This window comes from Macaca nemestrina, chromosome 2 (genome assembly GCF_043159975.1).
Source record: "Macaca nemestrina isolate mMacNem1 chromosome 2, mMacNem.hap1, whole genome shotgun sequence".
Classification (NCBI taxonomy): Eukaryota; Metazoa; Chordata; class Mammalia; order Primates; family Cercopithecidae; genus Macaca; species Macaca nemestrina.
This window is the reverse complement of record NC_092126.1, coordinates 177,955,496-177,967,925: the sequence shown is the minus strand read 5'-3', so window position 1 is coordinate 177,967,925 and position 12,430 is coordinate 177,955,496. Positions and strand designations below refer to the sequence as shown.

Here is a 12,430-nt window from a genome sequence, read left to right as displayed (position 1 = left end):
GACAAAGAAAATCAAGGACTGAAAGGGCCCAGAAATAGGGTAGGAATGTCAACTACATGCTTCACTGAAAATTTTTTTAAAGGCTAGAAAATTTAATTATTTGCTTTCTAAACCCTATAAATATGCTTCTAGCTTCAACGTAATTATGTCAAACAGCAGTTTCAAAATGGCTTGATCAAAATATTCCATGACTTCTCCAAATACTCAAAACTGGAAATCTGTCCAAAGATCCATTTTTAAAATCCCCAATCTTCGTTACAGATGAAGAAATAAAAGAATGTCCTTGGGAAAACCAGTTATTCTCCAGACCTTCCTATAAAACATCAAATCAATTTATATTTATTGAATGCCTGCTACAAATGGGAAGGCAATTTTCCTGAGATTATGCTTCAGTAAATAGGAAACTTTAATGCCTGTTTCTGTGGGAACTGTAAGTATTTGGAGATACTTCCTGTCTTGATTCTCCAATTTCAGCACTACGGAGCATATGAGACAGGAACCATGACTCCTCAGGAGAAAAGGAAGTTTGCTTGAAAATATCAAAATAAGATTTATCTACTAAGATTTACTTGCCTTTGGAAACTGACCTACTACAAACTGAATCTATGAATAAATGGCATAAATATATTTAGTTGGTAATATCTACAAGTGAACATCCTGAAATCCATGGTACTATAGAAGTACAACTACTGATGACTAATAAAATTAAGTTACACATTTAAAAGAAACAAAATATAAGATAGTTAAAATCAAATTATATAAAGCAACTCAAACATACAAAATGTCTACACAATCATTTAAAATAAAGCACTTATCAGCATTACTTCCTAAGCCATTAAGAAGAAAACTGAAAAGAAAAATACTAGTAGGACACATAAGACAGACATCCAGGTTGTTAATGATTATACCTGCCATGCCGTAAGGCAAGAGGTGCACATCAAATGCCCACAAGGCTCAATCTTGACATCTTTGTCATTCTCTGCACAAATCTTACAGAGCTGAAAAGTGGAGCCCATTTCACAATATAATTCATATTGTTCCTGGAATTTGGGGGAGGGGGAAGGAAAGTAACATTAATGTATTTCCAGCATGAATTGTTAGCATCAAATTTTCCCAAATGAAATGACACACAGTAAATATCTCACAATTGATCTTGTCAGAATTTTGTTACCATCTGAGACATGTTTTGAATTGATAATCACAACTTAGTCTACAAAATCCATTCTAAAAAGGTTTGAACTTTTATCATCTATCTTATATGCTTCTTAATTATTCATATTATTTAAGGTTCCTTTAGGAAAGGACTTGCTTCAATAGTCATGGTGACTCAAAAGACAAAATCTATGGTTTTAAAATAGGAATATAAAATGATTTTATCTTTTTTATAAATGCCACATGCTCATATAATTTAACTGTCAAATTGAAAAAAAAAAAAAAAGGATACTTGGCTAAACATTATTTTTTGTTTCAATATCTTTAGAAATCCCAGAAGGGAAGAGAAAAGTGACAAATATTTACCAAGCATTTCCTGTATGCCAGGCACTGTGGTCCACACTTACTATGTCACTTAATCGCCAAAGCATAAGAAGATATATTGAACTTAACAAAAGTTAGGCCTGGGGCTTAATAAGTTTAAATTGTTTGCTTCAAACTCTAAATGAAGTCTCTGACTAAAAAGTGCATACTCTTTCCCTAACACTGTCAAGAAAACAAACCACATCAGTAACCAAAAACCATTTTATTAAAACTGCCATGTGCTTGATTGATTAGGCTTTTAGCTTAAAACATTTGACAGTAAAATTTTCAAAATTCAAAACATTTGACACAGTAAAATTTTCAAAATTCAAATACTGAAAAGATCTTTGTGACAAAGATACAAATAAATTGGTAAATTTGAAAAAAAAATATAAAAAAAAGTTAGGAATACAAAGAAAAGGAATTATGAAACCAATATTTGGGTAAATAAAGCAACTTTTAGTTCGGTAAGTGACTACAATGTGCCTGGCACTGAGTAGGATAAATAAATAACAATATTTAGTCCACAGCCTACTAAAATATACTATAATCCTGGTGAGAAAAAAATATATATACACATAAACACACGTGGATACATATGCATGTACATGCAGGTACACACATATAAACTGTGTCTACTATGATGCGTGAATATACAAAAATTTTATGGGGAACTTAAGGAAAGAGACAAGAGAGAATGCATAAAAATGGAAAAGAAATAAAACTAAAGTAATTCAAAGTAAGTTATAAATTGCTAATGTCCCTGAAATAATAGGTAAGTATTGATACTGATTATGACTGTCTAAAGGACAAATACGCAATTATAAAAAAATTACATTAGGCTAAAATCACAGATACAGACCTCAGTGCAACCTAAACAATAAGAATATGTATGAGTAATTTAAGGGAATGTTATTACTTCCAAAGGTTTATTTTTTTAATGGCTTTATAAAGAGGAACTGTCTTTCCTACGTATCCTTTCACACATATTTGAAAATACGGGATCACTACATAACTTTTAAAACGGCAATCACATATTAAATTTAAAATGGCAATCATAACCGGGCACGGTGGCTCACGCCTGTAATCCCAGCACTTTGGGAGAGAGAGGCAGGTGGATCACCTGAGGTCAGGGGTTCGAGACCAGCCTGACCAACATGGAGAAACCCCGTCTCTACTAAAAATTCAAAAATTAGCCGATGTGGTGGCGGGTGCCTGTAATGCCAGCTACTTGGGAGGCTGAGGCAAGAGAACTGCTTGAACCCAGAGGGCGGAGGTTGTGGTGAGCCGAGATTGCGCCATTGCACTCCAGCCTGGGCAACAAAAGCAAAACTCTGTCTCAGAAAAAAAAAATGAAAGAAAATGGCTCACGCCTGTAATCCCAGCACTTTGGGAGGCTGAGGCAGGCGGATCACGAGGTTGGGAGATCGAGGCCATCCTGGCAAACACGGTAAAACTCCGTCTCTACTAAAAAATACAGAAAATTAGCCGGGCATGGTGGCGGGCGCCTGTAGTCCCAGCTACTCAGGCTGAGTCAGGAGAACGGTGCAAACCCAGGAGGCAGAGCTTTCAGTGAGGCGAGATGGCGCCACTGCACTCCAGCCTGGGCAACAGAGCAAGACTCCATCTCAAAAAAAGGAAAGAAAAAGGCAATCGCTTATTAAATGTACATGTACAATATGTACATATAAATGTCAACGTGTATGTCTCACATAGTAATGTAAAGACCACAGGAACTGAAACTTGGATAATTATAAGGCAAATCATTATCTACTATCTTAAAAAAAGCTGTAATTCTCTTGTTTTTTTCCCTCAGATTTTTATTATTTATTACACAAGGCGTGAACATGTCTCAAATATAAAATATTTTAAAACCAGACTGAATGTAAAATAAAAAAATACTCAAATTCTCCCTTCATCCCCTCCCTGATTGCTCAATCCCTGTTACCTCCTCAGTTAAATCCTTTTACCAGTTTGGTGGTTTTTTTTGATCTTTTAAAAAGTATACTCACATGTTCACATACAGCAATTAATTATGTATTTCCTTACAGAAGTTGAACATACATAATGTAACTTTACCAAATGAAATGTTACCTACTTGTACTTTACATAAGTGGAATTATTTTATAGTACAAGATGCAGAAGTTCCCATGTGAGTATGTAGAGCTACCTCCCTCCTGTTGATGACTTCACACAATACAGTATGAGAATAGTAGCCTATTTAATCTATTACTAAACTTCTTAGTATTTTGTAACTTTTTACTTTTAGAAAAAAAATTACAGTAAATATCTGTTGTACAGGTTTTTGTGTATGTGTGTAAGTGATATATATGGGATCTATTACATATATAGATTCTAAAGTGAAAAGATATTTTCACTTAGATTTTTATAATTACTGAATATCACTCTCAAGAAAGGTTTTACCAACTTACATTCCCATTCAAAATCTATGAGGTTGCTAGCAATGGATTTAGAAAAACATAACTGTTATCTTCAACAGGCTTCAATTATCTATTTGACTCTAAAATCTAAGGCATATGATTATTCTAATCTTTTTTTTGGGAGCTTTCTAAACTATGGCTCTCTCCTTACATCCACCTAACTGCTCATGGATTTATTTATTTCCCCCATATAAATACCAATACTATATGGAAAGCAAGAATTCTAACAGCATAAATTTGTATCAAAAAATCTAAGAAAGTAATATAATTTCTCTTTAAACACGCTTATAATTCCTTAAGTATATTTTGTATTAAATACTTGTGCATGATTTTAACTACTGTATGGGAGTCTTATTTATTTAGAAGGCATTATGGATACTTATTTAATTATACTTTCCTAGAAATTATCCTTACCTGTGTAACTTTTATATGGTCATGAGGTGTAGGTTCACATAATCCAGTTAAATCAGGATTATAACTCCTCCCGTCAGGATAAAGATAACTGAATTTAAACAGAAACTTTATTATCTTAAATATACAAGTTTTAATTGCATTTAAGGATATTTAATCAACTTTTTCTATATTCAAACATACATTTGGATGTTTCCTTTTTATGTAACATATCGATAACATATTACTTCATTATTTCCAAAATATTATGTTGTTTTTAGGACACTTAGAATGTAGAAATTATTTTCATATAAGAAATACATAATGAATATAGCCCAACCCACTAAGCAACCATTTTCAATGAAATACCTTTAATATATGTCTCTTATATAAGCTAAGAATATTTCACTGATCAATCATGTTCTATTCCAAAACACTTTGAGGATATACCTATTTGCAACTGTTACATCTTTCATCTGAGGCACAGGTAATGTTAATCACATCATTTTACACCATGCCTAATACCACGTGGAAAGAAAATATAATTAAAGGCCACAGTTCTCTTGTAAGTTATTCAAACGCTTCTGTGGTGTTCCTGTTTCTACAGTTTCCATATCTCTTCTCTCATCTTCCCCTCACCCTAACACAAACACATATGCACAAATGCAAATACACATACACATGCACATACACATTTTAAAAAATTAGAAAATGCTACATTTCCATGTTTCATTGACTTAACACTACAAACACAAAATGGTCTATAGATAGAAACAAGGTTCTATTATCAGGAAAAACTGAAATCTGAACTAAAAGTTGTAGTAATAATGCATTCTTGCTGTGTTAAATCAGAAGTTGTACTTGTTATTCAAAAATTCATCAAAAAATAAAATTTACTGTGTTGGTAAACACTTATTTTTAATTTTAAAAAGTGGTAAATGTCACTGCTGTGTTTCATCAGTTTATTAAATTATGGTTAATTCTGTTTAACATCTTTCTATACTAAATTTCTTAAAATAGTAAGAATATAGTACTATAGTATGTATATTTAAAAGGGTAAAACTATAACAAATCTATTCTTTAAAGTAATAAACAATATTTATCCTCGAATGAGGTGTCTACAAACACGTTAAGTGTTAGAATTTACCCAGGAAAACCAGAAAAATGAACTTAAAGGACAGATAATTCTGACATAGTAAGGGACAAATCAGTGAGATGATTTTTTTATGATTTAGCAAAAGGAATTTACTACATCTGAGTATGATACAAATTTAGAATGTCCTTATGGGTGTGCTACAAAATTTGACAAATATTAAATGAGGAATGATAATCCAAAGAAGATAAGCAACTTTTTAATATACTCTAAAAATTGGCCATTAAAAAAAATATTATATAAAATTTTAGGTATCACATTTCATTAATATGAAGAAATTCTAGCAAGAATTCAGAAATTAAAGTTACAAAAATGAGGATTAGGGTACCATAGGAAAGGTTAAAAGTTCTTTTTAACCTATCAGGAGGTTGTTGATAGGTTAAAAAGGTATAAAAAGGACCTTTAACCTTTCCTATGGTACGCTAATCATCATTTTTGATTATTTCTGTCCTTAGTACACCCAGGATATACTGCAGATGAGCGCTTTTCAATGGCATTGAAGGAGTAAAGAATGTTGGGTGGTTATCAAAATAAACATCTCTTTCAACTATGTCATACAATATTGGATTAACTATTAATATAAGGAAATACAGTGGACCCGGATGGTAGCTGGATGCAATGATATCCTATTCTGATCTTATGAGAAACCTTATCTAATTAATTTATAAATCCTATTTTATCCTAATATATTATTAAAGTTCAAAATCAACTAGCTAAATCCCTCTGGAGATGCGTGTGTGTGTGTGTGTGTGTATGTGTATGTGTGTGTAACTCTCAAGAGTTACTGTGCCCAGGAGTTTAAAGGCTTTGCTCCGCTGATTATAATACTAAAATTTGTGACTCTTTGAATGACATTTGAAAAACAGAAGGAATAACTCAAACGAGCTATATCAAAATTTTTCCCTCTACAGATTTGTCCATTTACCATCTACTTATAAATTCAAACTTTAAAGTATATTTTCTTAAAAAAAAAAACTCTGTAATCATTGTAAATCAAAATCTATACACAAATCTTTGATGCATTAGAAGAAAGGTATAAATAACCAAGACTAGCAAATTTATGAAAATCAGAAGGAAAAGAAAAGAGAAATACACATTTGGTACCATAACTTGCCATACAATTACTACGTAACTAATTTATTGAAATGTTTCGTGTGTGTGGGTTTTTTTTTTTTTTTCTTTCCAGATAGGGTCTCACTCTGATGCCCAGGCTGGAGTGCAGTGACACGATGTCGTCACTGTAGCCTCAACTTCCCAGGCTCAGGTGATTATCCCATCTTAGCCTCCAGAGTAGCAGGGACTAGTCACGCGCCACCATGCCCAACTAGTTTTTTTGCATTTTTTGTAGAGATAGGGTTTTGCCATGTTGCCCAGCCTGATCTCGAACTCCTGAGCTCAAGTGATCCTCCTGCCTTAGCCTCCCAAAATGCTGGGATTACAGGAGTAAGCTACCAGTCCCACCCAAAAGCTCACAGGTTTTTAAAAATTCCTACTTTTTCTTTGCATAAATCTCATCACTTTTTTTCCTTTCTTTCTTTCTGTTTTGCAATTACTTTGAGAAAGGTAAAACTCAAATCATTTCCTCTTTGTTAACTCTGGTGGAATTTCTTCTGCTAGGTTTCAGAATTCATACTGCAGTGAGTTTGATCATGAGCATCTCTAAGTTACCCAGCAAGGCAGAGGGGAAGAAAAAGCAGCATGATCAAGTGCACTGAGAATACAAGGAGAGGACAAAGGGAGTGACATGTGAATAAAGCAAAGTAGAACCAGACATATTTACTATTAAGGGACCCAATAGATTGTCCATACTTTGTGTGTCGAGGGAGTGGGGAGAATTCATTAATTTAAAAAACAAAGGGGAACTTATTTATTTTTAAATTTTAAAAAGGAATATAGCCTGAGATAAACTAAACTTAGCTATTAACACATAGTCCTAGAATATGGAGTTATTATCAGTGTGAATGAAGGAAAGATCTACGAGAGAAAAGAAAAGGAAGGGGTGGAGGGAGAAACAGATAAGAAAGAGAAAAGAAAGTCTGGCACTAACAATCAAACTTTAAAAAGTGAAACTGGCCGGGCGCGGTGGCTCATGCCTATAATTCCAGCACTTTGGGAGGCTGAGGCGGGCGGATCATGACGTCAGGAGATCAAGACCATCCCGGCCAACATGGCGAAACACTGTCTCTACTAAAATACAAAAAACTAGCCAGGCGTGGTGGCACATGCCTGTAGTCCCAGCTACTTGGGAGGCTGAGGTAGGGGAATCCCTTGAACCCAGGAGGCCAAGGTTGCAGTGCCAAGACTGTACCACTGCACTCCAGCCTGGCAACAGAGTGAGACTCCGTTTCAAAAAAAGAAAAGAAAAAGTGAAACTAGTAATCTAAGGGTTATATGAGGAAAAAGAAGTCAATTATTCTTTTTTTTTTTTTTTTTTTTTGAGACGGAGTCTCGCGCTGTCACCCAGGCTGGAGTGCAGTGGCCGGATCTCAGCTCACTGCAAGCTCCGCCTCCCGGGTTCACGCCATTCTCCTGCCTCAGCCTCCCGAGTAGCTGGGACTACAGGCGCCCGCCACCTCGCCCGGCTAGTTTTTTGTATTTTTTAGTAGAGACGGGGTTTCACCGTGTTAACCAGGATGGTCTCGATCTCCCGGCCTCGTGATCCGCCCGTCTCGGCCTCCCAAAGTGCTGGGATTACAGGCTTGAGCCACCGCGCCCGGCCAAGAAGTCAATTATTCTAAATAATTTAAAATATAAACAGTTTTACATCCATTTTAAAACTACCTTTAAGTCCCAACTTTTTATCATATGAAAGATAAAAATTCATGTAATTTGAAGTTGAAATGTATTTGCTGTAACATAGTTTCAAATAATTAGGTTACCTTAAAATGACTATATAAAGAGATGAACAACAAACTAAGGAACATCCATTATTTCTCAGTCTTAAGATTAAAAAGCAGCCTCGCTATCCATTTTCTCCATCACAAAGCAATCTTTATTTTTCAAATTCATGAATCATAAGCACTCCAACTCCCATTTCTCATACTTACAATCCTTCCCTGCTGCCATCGATCAGGGCTTGAAATAAGGGCTTGTTATGAGGTATGGTCTGTAAGATATTCCCATCCCCAGTCACATAGCCAATGGCCCACTGTCCCAAACGAGTGCAACTTAACCGGAAAATATAGCTGCAAAACATAAGAAAATTATGTTTAATTTAATTCAGAATGTAAATCAATACTAAACAATTTGTTAGGGTTCCTTCAAGCAAAACAATAAACAGAATCATTTAGAATTCCTGAATACTCCTCATATTCTAACTTCTAACTTATTTTTAACAACATTGTACTTTTCCATTTATCAATTTAGAAGAGAAACACTGATCATTACTTTTTATTTAAATACTTCCAGATACATATATAAGAAAATAAACAAGATTGTAAACTATCTAGGGATTTTTTTTTTTACCATCATCAGGGTGCTGTGTATGGAAGTGTTGATGGCATGGAATAGCTACAAAATAAATCACTCTTGGAATGTAAAAACAAAATAAGTGAAAATTTAAATTCAATTTGCTTACCTCAGAAAAAAACTGAGCCAGTTTCTACTGTAGATCTCGATATATTCCTTTGTAATTTAGACATTAAAATTAGTTTTGTTTGTTTGTTTTTTGAGACGGTGTCTCTGTCGCCCAGGCTGGAGTGCCATGGCGCGATCTTGGCTCACTGCAACCTCCGCCTCCCAGGTTCAAGCGATTATCCTGCCTTAGCCTCCCGAGTAGCTGGGACTACAGGCGCGTGCTATGATGCCCAGCTAATTTTTTGTATTTTTGTTGTTGTTGTTTTTTAGTTTTTCAGACAGAGTCTTGCTCTGTCGCCCAGGCTGGAGTGCAGTGGAGCGATCTCGGCTCACTGCAAGCTCCGCCTCCCGGGTTCACGCCATTCTCTTGCCTCTGCCTCCCAAAAAGCTGGGACTACAGGTGCCCGCCACCACGCCCTGCTAATTTTTTTGTAGTTTTAGTAGAGACGGGGTTTTACCGTGTTAGCTAGGATGGTCTCGATCTCCTGACCTCGTGATCCGCCCGCCTCGGCCTCCCAAAGTGCTGGGATTACAGGCATGAGCCACCACAACCGGCCAATTTTTTGTATTTTTAATACAGACAGGGTTTCACTTGTTAGGATGGCCTCGATCTCCTGACCTAGTGACCCACCCGCCTCAGCATCTCAAAGTGTTGGCATTACAGGCGTCAGCCACCGCGCCCGGCCCGCTTTTTAAAAAATAGTAACTTTTCTTTCAGGTATTCCAGCCATTCATCCCTAAGGTTCAAAAGTGCAAACTAGGTAATTTCATGGCTGCCATCTAACCATATCAAATTCAGTATCTTACAATGGGAAGTTAAGATAGTTCAAAAATATAAATCAAATCAAATCCAATCCCTTAAAACTAATATCCAACAAAAGGAGACAGCAACTTGGCTTTAAATCCATCATTATCATTTATGTATCAATCTAGCTATCTATATACTTATTTCATTTTAGATCATTTCTCTTTATTTGAGTGTACTGCATTTAATCTTTCTATCAGGATACCCTTCTGGATTTTATTACCCCATTAAGCAGATAAAAAACAAGCCAATTTAAATCTGTTGGCTGTATTTTAATACTCTAGCTGCTGTATGTATGTGGCAGACACAAGTATCTCAAAATATACTTTAGTTATTGATAGACCAAGTACTATAAATGTAACTTTAAAGATATACTTTAACATACATAATGGCTGTAGTCACTGGATTTAATTAACTTGTATATTTAGTAGTAGAGTGTAATTTCATCTTTTGACAAACTAGAATTTTAAAAAAAGTGATTTTTAAATATTAAAAAAATTATATTGGTGATAGAATCTTTGGAAAGAACTTTTCAAAAAAGTCTAAAAACATATATCCCTAGACAAACCGAAAATAGGATATCAATCTGTCGATTATTGGCATTCTTAATCAAAATCAGATAAAATAATGCCACTGAGACTTACGGCTATGATATTATGAGAAGTGCCAAAAATAATAGAAAGTCACTAATAATTCAGAAGGACATTATTAAACTGTTATATAAAAAATAATATAAAATTCCTTCAAATTAAATCAAAAGTTAGAATCTTAAAAATCTGTGTACTATGAATCTCAGCAAAATTTATAGAGTATATTAACATGAAGAAAATAATTACAAATCTGCATTGCTAGTAATTTTAAATGTAATTCCAAATTTATTCGTATACTAAGAATTTGGTAGATACTGAAATACATACTTGTGAAATTGCTCAGATTTTTAATTCATGTCCTTTTCTATTGCTCTAAACATTGTTTTGGGATGGTGTTTCTAAAACTCATTACTACACAGAAGGTTCAAGCAATTCATGTATATAAGAGATAGTAATACCAGCAATCTGGTAAGAGCCAAGCATTTTAGAACAATTTCTTCCTCTCATGCACCTTTTTCCTATCCCATTTAATTTGCTGCTGACCCTTTGGCTTGTGGCTACCCCTTCCCAACCTCAAGTGAATTTTTGGCTTATTTTTAGCACCCTGCTCTCTTAAACAGCATGCTTAATTTAATCAAATTAGGGGTAGGTGTGGTGGCTCACATCTGTAACCCCAGCACGTTGGGAGGCTGGGCCAGGTGGATTATTTGACACCAAGAGTTCGAGACCAGCGTGGCCAACATGGCAAAACCCCGTCTCCAATAAAAATACAAAAAAAAAAAAAAAAAAAAAAAAATTGGCAAGACATGATGGTACATGCCTGTAGTCCCAGCTACTCAGGAGGCTGAGGCATGAGAATCATTTGAACCCAGGAGGTGGAGCTTACAGTGAGCCAAGATGGTACCACTGCACTCCTGCCTGGGGTGAACACAGTGAGACTGTTTCAAAAAAAAAAAAAAAATATATACATACACACACACACACACACACACATACACACACACACACACACACACACACACAACTGAGGTATCTTTCATGTTGACGAGGTGGTTTAGGGTTCAATGCCACTCTTATCACCTAAAAAGCCACCTAATGAATATTTCACTTAGATTCCCAAATGTCACTACCTTCACCCCGTAATTCATATTTTGTCAGATGGATCCCTAATAATAAAGCACAACCTAAGGAGCCAAAATGTCCCTGAAGTAAATCCAATTGTTTTCTATACTATGAAGTCAAAGACACGAAATACTTTCCAAGATTAAAAAAAAAAAAAAAAGTTAAACGCAGATATTCTCCAAAGCAAATATTTGTTACAATTTTTTTTTATTCATTAAGGGTGTTTTCCTAAACATATCTTTAGTACCCACATCATACTTTACACATTATAATTTGTTATATATTATTTATTTCATCATTAGCTACCTAAAATTTAATAGCAAAAATCATTACATGGCAAGTTAGGAAGGAAACAAAGATTTTTTTTTCAGAGGACACTATTCTAGTTTTTTAATGTATGATTGATACACAAAAAAGCTGTATAAAAGGTATATACTGTACGCATTTGAAGATAAGTTTACTGGTGGGTCTTATGACAAATATTCTTAGCAGAGGGCAGTAGTTTTTTATTAAGAGAACTTTTCCAAATAGTAATGAGATCTGGCTGTTTTTCTCAACATTGTAATTCATGTTCTCCATGATATTGAACAAGTAAACAAAACCAAAAATAAAGGCCTCAGTTTCCTCATTATTTCTATGATTGGACAAGATAATTTATCAAATAACTCACATGTTAAGTTTCTATGATTGCATAATTCCAACCACCACACATTTTTCAAATCATACTCCAAGCGCAAGAAAGATACTTCATATGACGTCATTCAAGAGAGTAAAAATTATGGAAAAATCTGGTCATAAGAGATTGTTGCATGAAACAAAATCATTCATCTAAAACATT

The 12,430-nt window shown here is 34.7% G+C and overlaps 1 protein-coding gene across 9 annotated transcripts in view; it reads right to left on the bottom strand.

Annotated features, from left to right (window-relative positions):
* Positions 1 to 12,430, bottom strand: part of LOC105477589 (Cbl proto-oncogene B) — a 214,659-nt gene that overhangs the window by 77,755 nt on the left and 124,474 nt on the right. For all 9 annotated transcript variants that reach the window (XM_071092487.1, XM_071092490.1, XM_071092491.1 and 6 more), the window contains 3 exons: positions 8,547 to 8,684; positions 4,371 to 4,458; positions 909 to 1,040 (listed from right to left, as the gene is read on the bottom strand). In XM_071092487.1, the coding sequence (XP_070948588.1) occupies positions 909 to 1,040; positions 4,371 to 4,458; positions 8,547 to 8,684 (358 nt within the window). The remainder of the gene's footprint in view (positions 1 to 908; positions 1,041 to 4,370; positions 4,459 to 8,546; positions 8,685 to 12,430) is intronic.